We start from the raw sequence: 18,271 nt of genomic DNA, 5'->3' as shown, positions 1-18,271 counted from the left end.
GGGGGCTCTCCCCTATCCGCGGGGCCGGGCTGCCGGCGCCCACCGCTCCCGCGGACCGTGGGCTTTGCGCCGCTTGGCCGCCAGCGGAGGCAGCGGCGGCTCCTTAAAGCGCATCCCCGGCAGCAGCAGCCCAGGGCGGAGAGCGGAGCGGCGCGCAGCGGTTCTCCGGGCCGGGAGCAGCCAGGGCCCCGAGCCCCCATGCCCGGCTACCGGCCCGGCGGGGGCACGGGCGCTGTCAGGCGACGGGCGAGCCCGGCGGCGGCTCCGGCGGGGCGGGACGGCGGCCGTGCGCCAGCGCGGCGGGGCTCCGGGCGGCTCCGGCCGGGGGCTGGGCGCCCGCGGTTCCCCCCGGCTCTGCCCTCGCTCGGCAGCGGGAAGCCGAGCGGCAGCAATGGCGGCCCGGAGTAGGGGAGGCTGCGCGCCGCTCCTGCGCTGGCCTGGGCAGCCGCTGCTCTAGGAGGGGAAGAGCGGAGCCGGCAGGGGGGCTGGTTTCCGGCGGGTTATTTATTTCTTCCCTCTCGCTTAAGTTCCCAGCGGAGCGGGCTGGCCGGCACCTGCGCCCCCCACCTGCCTCCCGGAGGGTGAAAGGTGTGGGGAGGCCATGGAGAGCCCCGCGGAGAACCCCAGCAAGGCGGCAGAGTACCTGAAGGAGCTGAATAAGATCATTGAGACGCAGCAGGAGCTGCTGGAGAAGCAGAAGCGAAGAATAGACGAGCTGGAGCAGCAAGTGGCTAAGTTGTACCACGAAAATGCCTGCCTGCAGGACGAGCATCACCGGCACCTGGCCACATGCAGGCTCCAGCAGAGCGTCCCCCCCGCGTACCCGGGGGTGCTGAGCGCCATCCAGGAGAACGCCAAGCACGAAAAGTAAGCGCTGCGTGGGTTCGTTTGCCTGTTTTTCAGGAAGGTATTTCTGTAGCGGGGCTTCCCTTCCCTTTCACCTCCTGCCTTCGGTTTCCCAAAGCCGCCCCGCGCACAAGCGGTGGGAAGCCGCGGGACTCCCCGCAGCCGGTGCCCGGGAGCGAGCTGTGCTCTGCTCGGTGGGTAGCCCGCCGTGAAGGCGGGGACCCTGTCTGAGCCCTGGCAGAGGGGGTGGTCTTAGGCTCTACGCCCCTAGCCCGCCGCGGTGCCGGTGTCTCACCGGTTCTCCAGCCGGGATCCCGCGGAGAACGGGCCCCGGGATGGGGGGGAGGGGGTGTCCGAGCAGCGGCAGTATACCCGGGGGCTCCCCTGGGCAGGCTCCTCCGCCTTCGCTCCCTCCCTCCGTGCCGACTGCTTGCTCTCCGCCCCTGTCAGCCCTCTGTGCTGGGGGATGCCCCGGGCACGCCGCTCTCCCTGCAGAGCAGCAACACGGGGGTGATAGGAGGAGGTGCGGGGCCAGTTCAGCCCTTCTCTCCGCTTTGGGTACCGTGACCTCCCCGGGAAGCCGCCGGCCTCAGGAGGGTCGGTGGGGTGAGGTCCCACGGGCGATGCCCCGCGGGAAGGGTGGGTGGGTGGGTGCGTGCCCCTCGGCCGTGCCTGGGAGCCGCTGCTCCGTGGGGACCCTGCAGGCTCCCGCCGCTATCGAAAGTGACCCGAGGAGGGGTCAGTAAACATTGGCCGCTGGCCACAGAACGGGCTGACCCGTGCCAGGGTGAGCTTGCCCATCTCGGAGACGCGTTCGCTCCCAGCGTTCGCATCTATTTGCAGCCTCTATAATCCGTAATTAACCGTGTCCGTCTTTGCGGCGTAGGGAAAGCTGCTTAATTGCGCGGGATTCTTGAGGAGGAATTCAAGAATAGCAAGAACTGAAGTCGTGGCGCTTATCCGACGGGTTTCTACTTACAGAAAAGTATTTTATACATAAGTTTTACTTGAGTGGAGTGGGAGAAGCATGCATCGTATTAAGAGCCCACGTCGTTGCTGTAATACAGCACAATGGGCTGTGTGTAGCCGGTGCGCTCCGGGTCCCTGAGCGCTCTGCTGCCACCCAGCTCGTCGCTGCCCCCCGGCACCGCCCGCCCCGGGAAACGCCTTCCGTCTCCCCGGGCCAGCAGGATGCGAGAGCTCCTCGCCAGCCTGGGTCCGGGACTGCGAGTGCTTCGGTGCCGGGACAGTCCCCCGCCCCGAGACAGCCCCGGTTAGGGTCCTCCCCGCGGTGTCCCCCACGGCGGGGGACTACGGGGCGCTGGCCGTGCTGGACACGAGGGCTTTAGGGCTGCGACTCCCTCCCGGCTGGGATGGTCGCCTGCGGACTTGGCCGCGTCTTCCTTCTCAAGGCCCTGATGGAGGCGGGGGAGACGGCTGCGGGGAGGGGAGGGTGGCCCCACGGGGTTATGGCTCTGGAGGAGCTGTCTCGGATCTCGTGGAGATCTGGGTGCCCTCAGCAGGATGGGCAGGGTAAGAGGTGCTGCTGCTTAGAGACTCCTAAAATTATGGTGCTCTGAAATCGTGTTTTCGTAGCGTACTGGGGTGGAGGTTGAAGGAGGCAGGGAAGGGGTGGTTGGTTGGTCGGTCGGTCAGTGGCCCTTTGCCTGCTCCTGGTCCCCAGTGCCCTGCAGCTCTCGGTCTATCAGAGAGGAAAGGGAAGCAGCTCTTCCTCCCTGACTCTTTTCTTGCTGACAGTGTTAGCAGTTTTATTTTGGTGTGTTTGGTATTTTGTTCCCTCGATGCTGGGGTGATAATTCTAAGGCTTCTTTCTGAACAGAGATGCTTCTATGAAAACTCAGCAAATAGCTTCTTAAGCAGTCTGGAGAGATTACACTGTAATTTAACAATCATTCCTACAAGGAGAAAAAGCTGTTTCCAGAAAATGTGGAATATACACACAAGTCCTGCCCCATGTCCAGTACCTAAGGATTTTTTGTGACTGTGCTTCCAGCAGAAGATGTCAGCTCAGCTACCTTGTCCCATTTGTCTCTTGCAAATGACATTACTAAAAATTGTACAAATGGCTTGCCTTGTTTGATAATATTTCCCTTCTCCAGCCCAAGACTCGTTTGCAGAGCCCTCTTCGGGCAGGCAGCTCTGGGGACTCAGAGGCTTTTAAGTCTCTTAAGTGGATTTGATGTTGGGATCAGAATTAATCTGGGATATTTATGGTAGAGTTGTATTGGTCTGAGGCATAGCCTGGAGGGAAGGAGGGAGACAGCCGTCTCTGCCAGGCTGGTCCTGTGCTGGGCCCTTTGCTGTAGGTCTGTGGGGAAGCAGATTTTTCAGGGATACCTTTATCTTGGGAATACTGCCCCCAAGTCATGCCGTGTCTGTGTCATCCCCCTCTCTTTGTAGGGAGCGAGCCTCTTCCTTTCTGCAGGAGGTTCTGTGAGCTGGATGGGTGAATCCCACATCTGGGCTCCCTGGCTACACTGGGTGGGGGCTGTGGCCATGGCTGCTGAGGCTCTGGGTGCCAGAAAGTGAGGACAACACTCCAGTTACACGATCAGTTTGTTTTCTAGCTGTGCACAAAAGATCTAGAAAGTCTTCAACTTGGAAAAAAAAAATACCCGAGGTTTAAAGTCTTCCTCCCAGTTCCACAGGTATCTTGGCTTTCTGCAAACCTAACCTGCAGATTCTGGGTGCTTGTAGCTTCCTGTTCAGAAGCTCAGGTGTCAGTTTCCCCAGCATTAGGTGTCCCATGCACCCAGCCTGTGTTTGGGTGGGGAATGAGGATCCCTTGTTTGCTGCAGTTCAGTGCCAGATTTCAGAGGTGCTTGCTTGGGGATCTTTGGTGCTAGGAGAGAGGCAGCCTGTGAGGTGGGGTGTCCCAGCTTGTTCCCTCCTGCACCCAGTGCACAGACCTCCCTGTCCTCCCCTTCCCAGGGGCAGCAGAACTGCTTTGTGCACCTCCCTGTGATCGTTCCTCTACCTTACCCTTCAGTAGTTCAAAGCCAAAGTGACTGAAATCCTTTCTAAAGGAAACTGGGCTTCTCTTCATTGAATATGTAAAGACATCAGTACTCAAATCTTCTCTACTGCTTTGTACTTTGGGGCTTGAACAGTTTTATCTAAATTGCTTAGATTCCTGTCCCTGTGGTGGTTCAGCCCATGTGGATCACTGGCACTGATGCCAAGGCAGATGTTTCTTATTACCAGATGGCTGTTAACTTTGGGGATACAAAAGGAAGCATGGAAATGTTATACAAGATAATATGCCTATGATTAGTTCTGATACTTAATTAAAGATTAAAAAAAAACAAAACAAAAACACAAACAAAACCCCCACAAGTCTTAAAACTTCTTTCAAGAGGAAGAATATATTGCTGAAGACTGTTTAAATGATTTGGGAAAGCTGGCATGTTTGTAGGAATTCTTTAGCTTGATCTCTTGTGGACAACTGTGAACAAGTGCTCTGATAGATTTCCAAGAGAAAAAAAGCTACCAGTCCAGTAACATAAAAATATTCTGGTTTGTGTCCTTGCAGAAAAGCATGAGAGTAGAAAGGAAGATTTTTGTTGAGTTGGTTGCTGTCTGAGGGAGGAAGAGCAGAAGGGTGGATTAGCAGGTGCAGATGTGCTCCTTATCTTGCAAGAAGGTTATACCAAAAAAAGTTTGGGTATTGTTTTGCTTAATTTTGTAGTAATTTGCAGAGTGCAAATCAGTCTGAAAATGCACAGGTCTAATAATGAGTTGATTACAAGGCTTTGTGAGATGTAATGAATCAGTATGTTAAAGATAACAATAGGTATTTAACTCATTAAGCTGTATAAGGCTGATTTTGGTTAATCCATTTCATTTAACGTTTGAGAAATGAGGAAGAAACTCTACAACTCAGATCCTCAGTGTAAGGAAGGCATGTTCAATACATCCATTTTGGTAGTGCACTTTTTAGTGTAAATATATAAAACTTAATGTACTGGATCTTCTCAAATCTGTACAAGTATGTTTTTTTTCCAGCTCTGAAAATTCCACATCGGCATGTTACCAGCTTAGGGAGTGATATTTGTACTTAACCTAATCAAGTTAAAAACTGTGCTGCTTTTCTGCTGAGAAAGTGCCTGGTAAGAGTTTGAGCAGGAGGTAGAGAGTATTTGTCTGCCAAGCCAGAACGATCTTAGAGGGCTGTTATGTGCAACTCAGATGGAAATTCTGCACCCAGACTGACTCATTTATTTTTAAATTAATCTAGGAGTGTCATTGTTCTCCAGGGAAAAATAGTAACAATCCAGAGCTTTAAAAAATCCTCACTGTGTTTAGAAGACACTCCTGGTCTCAGCTGAGGTGTACTTGGTGCCATCTCCTGAGTGGGAGTTGTTGCTCTGGTGATGGTCACATGTGAGGGCTGCTTTCTGCCCTACATAAAATGAGCTTGTGGCTTTGCATGTCACTGCTGGCACTGAATGCTCCTCTTGCACACAGTCTCAGCAGGAAGCCAAAGATTGCATTAGTGTTGAGACCAGCATGACTTTTTTTTTCACCCCTCCAGAGATGTCCTTTACTGAGACAGACTGATCAAATGACATAAATAATACTTCATTGCCTGTGCTGCCCTGGAACAGCAGCTGATTTTGTTTGCTCTGGAGAAGCAGAGGTATGCAGCATCTGGTGAAGTATACTCATGCTTGGGCAAGGTTTTGCTTTCTCTGCTGCCTTGTTACCAAGGATCTGGATGAAATGCTTTTGGGATGTCCTTTCTACAAGAGATGTGTAGGACAATGGGGTATGTGATGGATAGTCTGGATGGAAGAAATCTGCAGTAGAAGTGCAGTTAGCACTAAAGGATGAACCTCTACCTATTTAGCTTATTTTGCTCATCAAGAGCATAGTTATGTGGAAAGCATAGTTTGTGTCCAAAATGAGCACTTCAGAATCACAGGATGCTACCTGTTCTGTCAGGCCTGTAGTAGATAGAGAGGGAATAATTCTGAGGTTTGGCAGAATGTAAGCTTGTGTCTTAAAATGAACCAATTCTATTAATTTTATTTTCAATACATAACTGGAACAGTATGACTTCTGAGCTATAAGAGTAAGGATCTGACAGTGAAGAGTGTGCTTTTCAAGCAATCATTTCGGCATTATTATTGTGATTTGTACATCAGCAGATGAGTGAGCATCTCTTAGAAGAAGCATTTGTTGCTCTGGCAGACTAGGAAATCAGTAGTGGGAAGAGGGGTAATAAGACATGAACTTGCAAACCAAGCTCAACTAAGTAATTTTGGATCTCTGGCATATTGGCAAATTCTTGTACTTAACATCTACTAAATGATAACACATTAAGACAAATTAGTTTGAAAATTGATTTGTACTGAAAAACTAATATAACAAGTATTTAAACAAGGAGGGCTGCAAAAAAACAAACAAAAAAACCCCCACAGAAATGACAAAATAATATACTGGTATCAAGAAAATTCCTGGAAAGGTAGGAGAGAAAATACAGTCTGCAAAGAAAGGGGCAAGTACACATGTTGTTTTGGGAGTGGAAAGCAAATGTAGCAGAAAGCAACCCATCCTGCAACATAATGAGCTTAAAGATGGCTTCAAAACTTGAAGTAGACTTGTCCCATTTAAAGCAGACCAGACCTTAAGTACTGAGTGGATCAGAAATCCTGCTCTAGTGAAGCCTTTTATTCTGCTGACACAGAACACAACTTTTGAGCTTCCTAACTTTGGAGTTCCTGTGTTCTGAACTTTAAGAACAAAGTACATTTACATGCTGGTTAGTGCTTTGATGTTCTTCCTTATGAATTCACTGTCAAGAAAATTGAAATGCTCTTCCAAAGATCTGTTTGTGGAAAATAATTTGGCAGTGTTTGTGGATCCTAGGTCTTCTGTGAGCAGATGAGAGCTGCTGTAGCTAGTCAAGAGTATGTCTTAAAACCCCCTTCCCAAATATGCCAAGCACAGCACTTTTGAAGAACTTGGCTATCTTGAGTGAGGGATGCTAAACTTTGTCCCCATCCACTTAAAGTAACAAATAAAGTCTAGATTCTGAATGTTTCATTGTCCTGGTTATTTGCATAAGAAGACAGATCTCCATCAGTCCTTCTGGCAAAAAAAGCAGCAGTTTTTTTTTAAAACCTGAAGTAAAATAAATCACATTCATAGAATTACCTGTAGGAAGATTCAATGGCAGATCATAGAAGCTATGAGGAAAAAAGAAAAAGGTATTTCAACGTGTTACAGCATACTGATGAGACTAAATTATTAAAATTAAAAGAGCAAATTATTAAATGCTTCTTGCAAGTAGCATCTCAAGTTGAATTTCATTTTTTTTTTACACCCAGCAAAACTAGGTGGCTTTTATTCCTGCACTAGACAGTGATGCTGAGGTGGAGCTGCTGTGCTGGAGTTGGTTGCATGCCAGGCTATGGCCTTGAGCTGCTGGGTTTGCTCATAGAGCAGTTGCAGAAGTAAATGGGTTCTTCCAGGACTGCCTCTTGGGCATGGGGCTGGTTAGGAACAGCCACAGTTGCTCTCTCTGCACTTCCATATTTTGACACTATTTAATTTTGTGGGTGGCTCTATGGTGCAGCTGTGCAGACTGGCAAAGCATTCCAATATACTGAATTTTCCCTGCTTTTGTGTCTTATTTGTGATGACAATCCCTAATATGGGAAAAATTGCCTCTAAGGTAGGCAGCCTGTACCCAGCTGAGTTAAGTGCTTGTTATTCAGAGCCTTGTTCTGTCTGAGGGCTCCTGCCTTCTGCATGCAGGTGGCAAAGAGGTCATCTCATGCTACTCACCCGAGGGGGTGTGTGGGAAGCTTCTTAAGTAAGTGGATTTTGCAGGCCAGAAGTGCTTCCTAATATGTAGCCCACACTTGTGGTGTTCTAATTTGATTCTATCATTCCTCCTCATACCCTCTCTATTATGTTAATTCTACCTTTTTTGTGTGTTTTGCAGCCTGCAGGTACTTTCAGGCTCTTCTTGCCAGTGCTCCTGTCTTTCATCTTAGCTTGGAGAGCCTGTTGTCATCATTTCATTCTGTCTGTATCCTTGCCTAATTGTACTGTTTTTCTCTGCCGAACTGTTGAAATAGAAATCTGGACAATCTGAGCAGGCTTTGGTACACTTGAGCAGCATGATTTGAAGAGACAGTATATGCTTGTATATTGGGCTGGATTTTAGGTCTTTGGCAGCTGTGCCTGATGAGGGCTGCTCCATTTCCTCCCCATCTTCTTTTCCAGAGGCTCCTCTGCAGCTTCTTCATGGTATTTCTTTGCAATACCAGGATTGTCAGTGCTGGAGCTTACTGTGTTGGAGTGGAAGAAATGCTGATCTGTGCAAGGTAGAAATCTGGATGAGACTTGGTTACCCTTTTGTGGTCATTGCCATGGTATTGTGATTAGGGGCACAAGCAGGACTAAGGTGTTTCTTTTTCCTGCTCTGGCAGGGAGGTTGGATGATGATCTCAAGGTCCCTTCCAACCCCTAACACTGATTTCTGATTTAGTCCCCTCTCTTGTTTGCCCTTGGCAGAACCAAGCACTAATGATTATGGTTGCTATTTTGCAGGTGGCCATGTCAATGTTAATGTTAACCACCACCTCTCAATAGGTTGCTCAGAAATTTAGGTGGAAAATGGTTGCATTAAATATCCCCCTTGACAAACAAGCTTTTTTTAATGCTAGGTTGCCTACCAACTTGTTTGTTTTTAATGATGTATTTGATAATGTTTCTGCAAAGCGGCCAAAATATTTCACGGAAAACAGGACAGACATTACAAGAGAATCTGAAAACCTCAGTGTTCCGTTCTTCCAACAGCTCGGGATATCAATACGTCTCTTTTTTTCCCCAAACCCCATCATACTGATGAGTCCCGTCTCAGGGACGTTTGCCCCCTCTGCCGGCTTTTTCTGAAACTGCGTCCCGGTTCCGTCCGGGTCTGTGCGTTCCTGCAGACCCATCCAGGGCAGAATCTGCTTCTGAATGGCAGCAGCTATTCTGCCTTTACATTTCTGCGAAGCATGAGAAGGAGCACTAAGAATGTGGCTCAAGATTTCTTGTGAGTTAAGTTTTTCTTTCTCGTGTTTTTAAAGTGCAGAGGTGAATTTCCCTATCAAATAGCACAATTAAAAATACACACAGAATAGAAATTGCTCTGCTGTAAGGTGTCTGTGCAGACTGAGTCTTACTGCTGTGTGAGATAAGAAAAATGCTGCTCCTGAGTAGCTCTCTGTAGCAGTGGATTGAAACATAATATACATTATTTGCACATTAATAAGATTTCTAGTCAGACTTCCCTGAAAAACATGAGTAGAGACAAAAACATACATGTAATACATCTTTTAGTGCACCACAGGTATTCAAATTTACTAAGTATAAAGAGCACTTTCTTCTGCTTTATTTGTCCAATTATTCAGAATAAGGAAGATGTGGAAACAGTCCTCCTGTCCTTATAAAAATTTAAGATGCACCTGGGAGCTGATGTTTGTCAAGGGTTCTCCATCTTTGCCGAATTTCTGCTTGCTGAAATAGCTGCAGGAGATGTGAACCACTCATAGTTAGGAGCTCTTGATAACTCTTTCTGGGTACTGGAATGTGAACAGACTGACATTTTGTTAACAAGCCAGGCTTGCCAAGCAGTAAGCATTTTGTCCAGGCTGTGGGACCTGGTTGTGCCCATCTTTGCAAACTGATTTCTGTCACAAGAGTTTAACTGACAAGCTGGACTATCAGCTGGTACCTCATGCCAGAAGGGAGAGGCTCTGAGTTGTGGAGGGTCATTACCTGGAAGACCTACAAAGAAGTTGAGGCTAATGAAGTCCCTTCCCTGCAGAATGTGAAACACTGTCTTGTGGATATAATTTTAGAAGTGCTTTCAAAGAAGAGAACTTGACCATTTATAATGCTGTTGGTTTGTTTGTTTTTCTTAGTCACCTTACCAGTTTTCTGTCTGCTGGAACAACAGCTTTTTCTCCTGTGAGGATGACTTATTAGTCTGCAACTTAATTTCTCCAACTGTGCCTCTTTTTCATTATTTCTATTGGGTATTTCTAGAATTTAGGTGTAAACCTGAGTAGCATAAGGTCTGTCTGCTGAAATGACTGTTGACCAAGGTGAGATAACGACCCATGTCTTGAACTTTGTACTAATGTGCATTTGCACTTGAACTTCAGATATCCTGAAAGGATTCTTTTGAATCTCTGAAATATCCCATTTTAATGTTGGCAGCCTGTGTTTGGAATTTGCTGTACTACTTTTGCTTTGTGGATAGAGTGGTGTAGCACTTGTGACAATACTCATGGAGCTCTCCTGAAGCTCTGCTGCCGTAGTAAACAAATCCCTACTGACTTCCCAGTGTTGAACCAGTGTGCATCGAGCTGCATACTTGAAGTTTGGGTTACTGGCAAACCCAGCTGGTTTAATGTCCTTTCTGTTTATTGAGAATGATGCTAAAGCTACTATTTGTGCCACTCTCCATTAATTTTTTTCTACCTTTAATTGTCAAGCAGTTTGGGTTCTGTGAAACAGATCTTTCATTTAGCTGATTCATTTCCCTGCTACCTTGTGACCAAATTCCAAGTCCTGGGAGGACTTTGGTGCTGTCCTCTATTTTTCTACTATGAACAGCCAGATCTGAGCAGTGAGGGAGAGTTTGCCTGCCCAGCTCTGTGGTGTGGCTCTGAAGGGAGGGCCAGCTGGACGGGAAGCCTGAGGAACACTACCTGAAGGGCTCACTGTTCATTTGGGTGTGTTAAAATGTCATGGAGGGGATCACTGGAGGGTCCAGGGTGTGTGTAAGCTCTTTCATGAGGTTAATTACACATGACACTTAGTTTGGCAGTGGCTCAATTGGCTCCAAGTTGAATTAGGGAATTGAACAGTGTCTGCTGCTTTTGCCTGGTCAGCTGGTGGCCTGAGGGTCCAGAATGCTGCCTTGCCTCAAAGCCTTCACTGGCTCTGGTCTGCTCTCCCAGTTGAGAAAGCAGGAGGAGGAACCCAGCTTGGGTCTCCTGTGTAGCACAGAAGGTTTTCTTTTTTGTCCTTAAGATTATAACTTCAGTCAACTTACTGTTGAAATTGTCTTTAAACTGACAGCAAGCAAATTTTATCAGTGAATATGGTAAGGATTCCTTTCTACCAACACTGAGCTGTTCTAGAGGTTGGCTTCTGCAGCAGTGAAAATGGAGTGTTTCACGTTAGAGTTACCCTGAAATGATTATTTGTCATGCTGGGAAATGTTGTTGTGACCAAGGAAGAATCTCTTTGAAGTTCTGACTGCATTTAAATGAGGAGAGCAGGACTGATTGTTACTGAAATAATAAGACAAGGCATGATGGAGTGGAAGCTTCTTTATCAAGAAGGGAGTGTAAAGGGAGAGTATCAGCCTGAATGTCTGCAATTCTTCTGTACCAGTGGTCCCCAGCAGGCACAGAGAGAAGTGAAGTGGAATCCTTGCCCTCTGCCAGGTGTGACCTCCTGCTCAGGACCAATACAGGGGGTGACAGTTTTTAGCAGTGGAATGCACACTTTTGGATCAGTAGACCTCAATATCTAGATCAGTATCTTGATGGGTCTGGTTACAGATAAGAAATGGGATAATTTAATAAGATGAGGTGAACATGATCACTGTTCACTTGACTAGTTTGTCTCTATTTCAGAGGTTCAGTGCAGCAACTTCTTGTTTTACAAGGTCTTTCTACAGATGTAATAGTTCTCTGCTCCTGCTTGGGGAATATAAAATCTACTGTTTGATTGTCCCCTGCATAGTGTCAATGATCCTGGAAACACAGCAAATGTCAAGGATATCCATGAGAGATTCTAGACAAATTATTGTCCTCCAGTTTAGGTTCAAGGATGTCACATTGTGTGGTAATTCTGATCTCTTAGTGTGGCTTTTCTGAATGTAGAAACTTATGTTTACAAGAAAGAAGAATTTCTGACAAAGCAAAAGCAAGTAAAATCGCTTCTGGTGTATCCTGATGTGTAACAGTATTGTTTAATATGGTTTCTTGGTGGGATGGACACACACAGCATTGAACCTTGAAGGCATCTAGGAATGTCCTGTTCTGTCAAGCCTGTTGCAGAGGTTCTGTTCCATGGACACACTCTTGGAAACAGTGTTGAGGTAAACCATAGGTCCTGCTTGTGCTGTGTGAATTTACCTTGAGGTAAAAGGTCCAGGTCTTTGCATGTGACTGCTCCAGGTCATGTCCAGTTGCCATGCGAGTGTCCAGGGAGAGTTGCAAACGGGCATTAATCTCCCACCCTGCAATGCAGCTGGGATTTTGTAATTGTGCTAAAGTCAGAGGGACTTCTTAGTAATTCTGGTCATGCTGGCAGCAGTGGAGGCATTGCAGAGAGCCAAGCCATCATTCTTCTTCATTCTTGCTGCTTACCTTGCCACATTCACTTCATCTTCCTTTCACTGATGATTTCAAAGTAGAAACTGGTTCAGACTACATTCTGCTTGATAGTAAGGCAGACGTGTTCCTCCAGAAATCTAATTTGAGCATTGCTGTTCAAATCCAAAACTTCTTGCTATATTGGTACTTGAAATTTTTGGCCTGTGAGGATCCACTGGCACCATGGACCCCAAGGTGCACATGTGTGTGCCATGCTGTTTGTATGAGAGTTTTAGCCTGGCTTTCTCCAGATTCTGCAGTGGTGTCTGTTGCTCATGAGTAGAGAGGGCTATTTGTGCTCAAGGTCCTCATGGTGACAGGAAAACAAGAATTCACTGTAGTGGGAAATACTCCTTTGAGTTTTCACTTGCTACTAGGAGGTATGATTAATGGTTCCTTATGGAGAATTAGGTGTGTTTTGGTTTTTTCCTCTTGTATTCCATCTTTATATAAATATATATATATATATAGACCCACATCAGAAGTGTTTGATTACTTGTTTTGAAGTTGGGAAAAGTGTTTATTACCTCAAAGATAATTTGCATTTTTTTTTTATACCCAGCTTTCTGCCTGACCTAGGCAGGAGGGTAGCTGGTGATTCTTAAACTATGTGTATCTTTTCTCTCCAGTTCATGCAGGTAACTTTAACTGTATAGTGCCATGTCTGGCTTTAATAACAGAAAAGTAAAACGTCTGACCCTTCCTGTTTCTGGCAGTTTATGAAGTAAAAAGTTGAGAGGATTTCCCACTTTATATAGCTTAGGGTTTTTTGTTTTTTTTTCTTTTTGTTTTTTATCTCTCTGGTTTAGAGCTCTCAAAAGTGGGGTATTTGTATGCAGATAGGGCTGTGATCTAATGCAAATGATCTGGCTAGAGCTGAATAAAGGAAAATCTATATTCAGCTTTCAGGCTTGCTTCTATTTTCAGCTTTTAATTGAGTCCACCACTTCTTCGAGTGCTTGTGTTGAGAGAATGACTTTGTCATGCAGAAAAGGAGAAAACAAACTTTTTGTCTAGTTTGAGGTTGTAACACCAGTGCTGGTGAAGTGTTAGCACTGCTTGGGAATGCTCGTGCTGCCTATGTGGTTGTTGTCTGGGAAGAGTGGATGTTGGGAGGAGAGAGTACCATGGAATGATAATCTGACTGCAAGAATTTATCTGCGAGCTTTTTCCCAGAAAACATTTTTTTTTTTCCTAAAATTTTAGACAAGTGAGCTCTACAGACTGTGGCCTTTGGAGAATGTAGTCAGAAACCACAATGGCAGTTGATAAATTTCTGGCATCTTCAGGTGTGGTTAGCCAGACATTACAACAAACACTTGGAAGAAAAGAAGGATACAGCTAATTTTGAAATACACCACATAGCTAGAAAATACATCCACAGAGCTCAATCCAGCTCCAAATTAGGTGAAGGGCTTGAATTATTTTAATAGGATCCAGATAAAACCTATAAGAGTGTTTTTATATTTTTTTAACCAGTGTTCTATATTTGCCTAAGAGACAATTTTTCAAAACCCACAGGTATAATTTGATTTTCTAGAAGTAAGAAATCTAAGATCACAGCACAAGGATGTGTGTGCTCACAGCATGAATTCCTTTTCCTCCAGCTTGGTTGTCAATCAACTGCTTGTTCATGAGGATGACAGAGCAGACATCCAGCATTCAAGAGTGAAAAACAGACAGAACTTTTAACATGTGTTTCTAGCTGTTGGATCTTCTGCTTGTAAATGTGGCAGAAAAACACTGCAGTCATAAAAATAATTTGTGATTGAATAATTTTAAGATGTATCCTCTGCAGGAGTGAACTCAGAGTACTATCCATCTCCTGTAGTTAGGTATTGATGAAAGGGGTGTTCTTCCAGAAGCACCCAAAGCAAAGAAAAATAGTTAAAATAATAAAAAGGGTATACTCTAATCTTAAAACATCTTTTGTTGTGTTTTGGTTTTGTTTTTAGTTTGGGGGTTTTTTTTCAATTATTATTGTGTCATGGAGCTTTTACCAGAGTATGGATATGGTAACTTGGGAGAGGTGGCATGCAAGCAAGGAAGAACTTGTTGCTGTCTGCAACTCCTTAAATGTAAGACATAACCACTAAACTGGGTGAAACTTCGAAACATTGTTCTAGAAGATCTTTAGTATTCCATTCAATATCATTCCCATGAGCAATACCAAGTCCTTCTTCAACCTGAGGGGATTGCCTGAAGTCAGAACTGTGTCTACAGAATGCCCTTCCTCCCATTAGCTCCTTTGCAATCCTCCAGACATCTAAAGTACCCACTGCAGCCATCTCCTGCTCAAATGGCATAACAGAGGAGTCAAAGGAATGGTTATAGGGAAACTGAATTTGAGTTGTCTTGCTTGAATAAGGAAAGGATAAGCTTTGTGACTGCTATTGCTTATACAGAACACTTGTTAGTGGGAACTTTCTGTGCTTATAACTCTTCAGTAATTGCTAAGACTCTTTCACTGAGCACAACCCAAGACCTTTACTTTCACTCTACATAAGGAAGGTGCAGTGAATTTCTGAGGATGGCAGCTGCCAGCAGGTCCAAGGAAGTGATTCTGCCCCTGTACTCAGCACTGGTGAGGCCACACCTCGAGTACTGTGTCCAGTTCTGGGCCCCCCAGTTCAGGAAGGATATCGAGGTCCTGGAGCAGGTCCAAAGGAGGGCAACCAGGCTGGTGAAGGGACTCGAGCACAGACCCTATGAGGAGAGGCTGAGAGAGCTGGGGCTGTTCAGCCTGGAGAAGAGGAGGCTCAGGGGTGACCTCATCGCTGTCTACAACTACCTGAAAGGAGGTTGTAACCGGGTGGACGTTGGTCTCTTTTGCCAGACGACTTTCAACAAGACAAGAGGGCATGGTCTTAAGTTGTGCCAGGGGAAATTTAGATTAGATATTAGAAAGAATTTCTTTACGGAGAGAGTGATCCGGCATTGGAATGGGCTGCCCAGGGAAGTGGTGGATTCTCCATCCCTGGAGATATTTAAAAAGAGACTGGATGTGGCACTCAGTGCCATAGTCTAGCAACCGCAACGGTGGCTCAAGAGTTGGACTCGATCTCTGACATCCCTTCCAACCCAGCCAATTCTATGATTCTATGAACCTTGCTAGGGCAGCTGTCACACATCCACAGGCTGGCCACAAGTTATTCTGTAGTCCTGGTTTGCCTCACTGTATTTTTAACCCAGTGAAAACACTGTTGACAGTGTTAAATCTATTAGCCTCAGCATGGCAGAAAAGTTGGGAAACTTCCCAAGGATATTTTGCTCACATCCTCATACTCCTATTAAGTTGGCCAGAAGTTGTTTCTTGAAATCTCAGTAAAAGACTAATGTAGGCTTTATTTCTGTTCCAGAGAGCTGGAGACTTTATCTCAGTTCTCCCCTGCCAGCCAAGTGTTCTGACCACCCCAATCACTGTCCTAACACCAGATCCTGCTCTCCTGCTTACCTGATACTCATGCTCTTGGCTATACGTGGGTATAGCTCCTGGCAGGCTGACCTCAGTGCCTGGAAAAATTCTGGAGTGGGTCATCTTGAGTGAGCTCACCTGTTGGATGCAGGACAACCAGTGGATCAGGCCCAGCCAGCATGGGTTCAGGAAAGGCAGGTCCTGCTTAACCAACCTGATCCCTTCTATAAGCCCACCTGGTGGATGAGGGAAAGGCCAGGGATGTTGTCTACCTGGACTTAAATAAAGCCTTGGACACTGTCTCCCACAGTTCTAGAGAAGCTGGTGGCTCAGGGCTTAGGCAGGGGTACCCTTCAGTGGATTAAAAACTCTCTGGCTTGACCAAATGGAATTAAGTCCAGTTGGCAGCTGGTCACAAGTGGTGCTCCCCAGGGCTCAATTTTGGGACCAGTCTTGTTTAGTTTCTTCACTGATGATCTGGATGAAGGGATTGAGTGCACCCTCAGGAAGTTTGTGGATGATGTTAAGTTGGGTGGGAGCATTGATCTCCTGAGGGTGGGAAGGCTCTGCAGGGGGACGTGGACAGGCAGGATTGATGGGCCAAGGGCAAGAGTGTGAAGTTCAAGCAGGCCAAGTGTCAGGTCCTACACTTCAGTTGCAACAACCCCAGGTAACACTATGGGCTTGGAAGTGTGGCTGGAAAACTGCCTGGCAGGGAAGAACCTGGATGTCCTGGTTTACAGCCAGCTGAACATGAGCCAGCAGCATGCCCGGGTGTCCAAGAAGGCCAGCAACATCCTGGCTTGTAGGAGGAGCAGTGTGGCCAGCAGGACCAGAGAGGTGAATCTTCCCCTGTATTTGGTGTTGGTGAGGTCTCGCTTCAAGTACTGTGTTCAGTTCTGGGCCCCTCACTAAAGGACATTTTGTTGCTGGAGAATGTCCAAAGATGAACAACAAAGCTGCTGAAGGGTCTGGACCTCCCGGATCTTACTAGGAGCAGCTGAGGGAACTCAGTTAAGTCTAGAGAAGAGAAAGCTGAGAAGAGACCTTACTGCTTTCTCCAGCTACCTGAAAGGGGTTGGAGTGAGGTGGGTTTGGTCTCTTCTCCAACATAAACCAGTGATAGAACAAGAGGAAATGGGCTCAAGCTGTGCCAGGGGAGGTTCAGATGGGATATTAGGAACAATTTCTTTGTGGAAGAAGTGGCCAGGCATTGGACCAGGCTGCCCAGGGCAGTGGTGGAACCACCAGCCCTGGAGGACATCAGAAAACATGTGGACATAGCACTTGAGGGCATGGTTTGGTTGGCTGGTGATGATGGGTTGATGGTTGGACTTGATCTTAGAGGTCTTTTCCAACCCTAGTGATTCCCTGACTCTGAGACTGCAGGGGCAATTCAATAGCTGCTTCTGCCCTGCATTTCAAAGAGAACTCTAAGAAGGTGGTAAAAACTGCCTCACAGGAGTTATGTGAGGCTTCTTAAGTACAAGCAATAAGTAATGATCTTTGATTTAATTCTGGTGATGTGAAACTTGATGGGCCAGTGCTGAGCTCCTGTGAAACAGCTCCTCCACTGTAGCTTGGGATGGAGCAGCCCTCCAGGTGCTTCTCAATATTTAATCAGAGGGTTTTGTGCAACTGTAAACTCTGAGACCTGAAAAAAGGGAGGCAAGGAGAATTGCTGCTCCTGCACTGTTGCTGATGTTGTGCTCCGTGATTTCCCTGGTCTTCACTGCTTGAAAACAGGAATTGTTGGACTTGAACCTGGATTATCTGTTAAGCAGCACAGGCTGCTTTTAATCCTAAAAGGTGATTTACATACAGAAATCTCTTCACAGCAACATGATTAAAGGGGTTTTTGGTTGTACACAAGTGTTAAGCAATACAGTCTTCCGTCATGTATTAAATTGGGTGATTGATGAAATCTCATGTTCACATGGAACAAGTCAGAATTGTTACCTGGGATCTACTGTGAGGTCCCCCAGTACTCTGCATTTCCCCCTTTGACACGGGCCTGGGATCAAAGTGGTGAGACTCAGGTTGGACATGTGAAGTAGGCTCCAAATGTGTGTGAACACACTGGTTTCTTCATTGGATTTGTTGTGTTGAAATCTGATCTAGGCAGCAGACTGTGCAAGAGGCTAAATGACATGAGGATCTTCAGTGCTTCAGTTGGACCTCACCTTAAAGGAAACAGTTTTTACAAGAGGAGAAAAAACCCTCTTTTTTCCCAACAATCTCTGCTTTCTTAATATGCTGACAACTTCTTTAAGATGGTGTAAATTTTCCTGTCTCAGAACTTATCACTGAGAAACTGATGCTGATATTGGCGTTCAAAAATAGACACCAGCTTTCATTTTGCAGTGGTTTCTGTGCTGGGTGGTGAATTTCCCCACCAGAATTTTTTCAACCATCTGGTGACTTCCTACAGCCATCTTGCCCCTGTCCAAATGTGTTTGAGAGTAGCTCCTAACCAGGAGATTGAAGATTTATTTTTTTTTCTGTCTTCTTGCCTGCTCCCTCCCAAAGCAAGTATAATTTTAAGAGAAAAATCTAGGAGAGTGGGGTTGCTTTTCTTAAGGACAGAGCTGTC

At 46.3% G+C, this 18,271-nt stretch overlaps 1 protein-coding gene across 3 annotated transcripts in view; it reads left to right on the top strand.

The window, feature by feature from the left end:
- The first annotated feature begins 357 nt into the window (after positions 1 to 357).
- IQSEC1 (IQ motif and Sec7 domain 1) overlaps positions 358 to 18,271 on the top strand; it is a 329,109-nt gene continuing 311,195 nt past the window's right edge. The window contains exon 1 of one of the 3 annotated variants that reach the window (XM_030458205.1): positions 358 to 867. In XM_030458205.1, the coding sequence (XP_030314065.1) occupies positions 602 to 867 (266 nt within the window). In that variant the 5' untranslated portion in view covers positions 358 to 601. The remainder of the gene's footprint in view (positions 868 to 18,271) is intronic. The other 2 variants (XM_008498935.2, XM_030458207.1) reach the window with 2 other exon arrangements.

This window comes from Calypte anna, chromosome 12 (genome assembly GCF_003957555.1).
Source record: "Calypte anna isolate BGI_N300 chromosome 12, bCalAnn1_v1.p, whole genome shotgun sequence".
NCBI lineage: Eukaryota > Metazoa > Chordata > Aves > Apodiformes > Trochilidae > Calypte > Calypte anna.
Note: the sequence above shows the minus strand (reverse complement) of the source record. Positions and strands in the feature narration are given on the sequence as shown.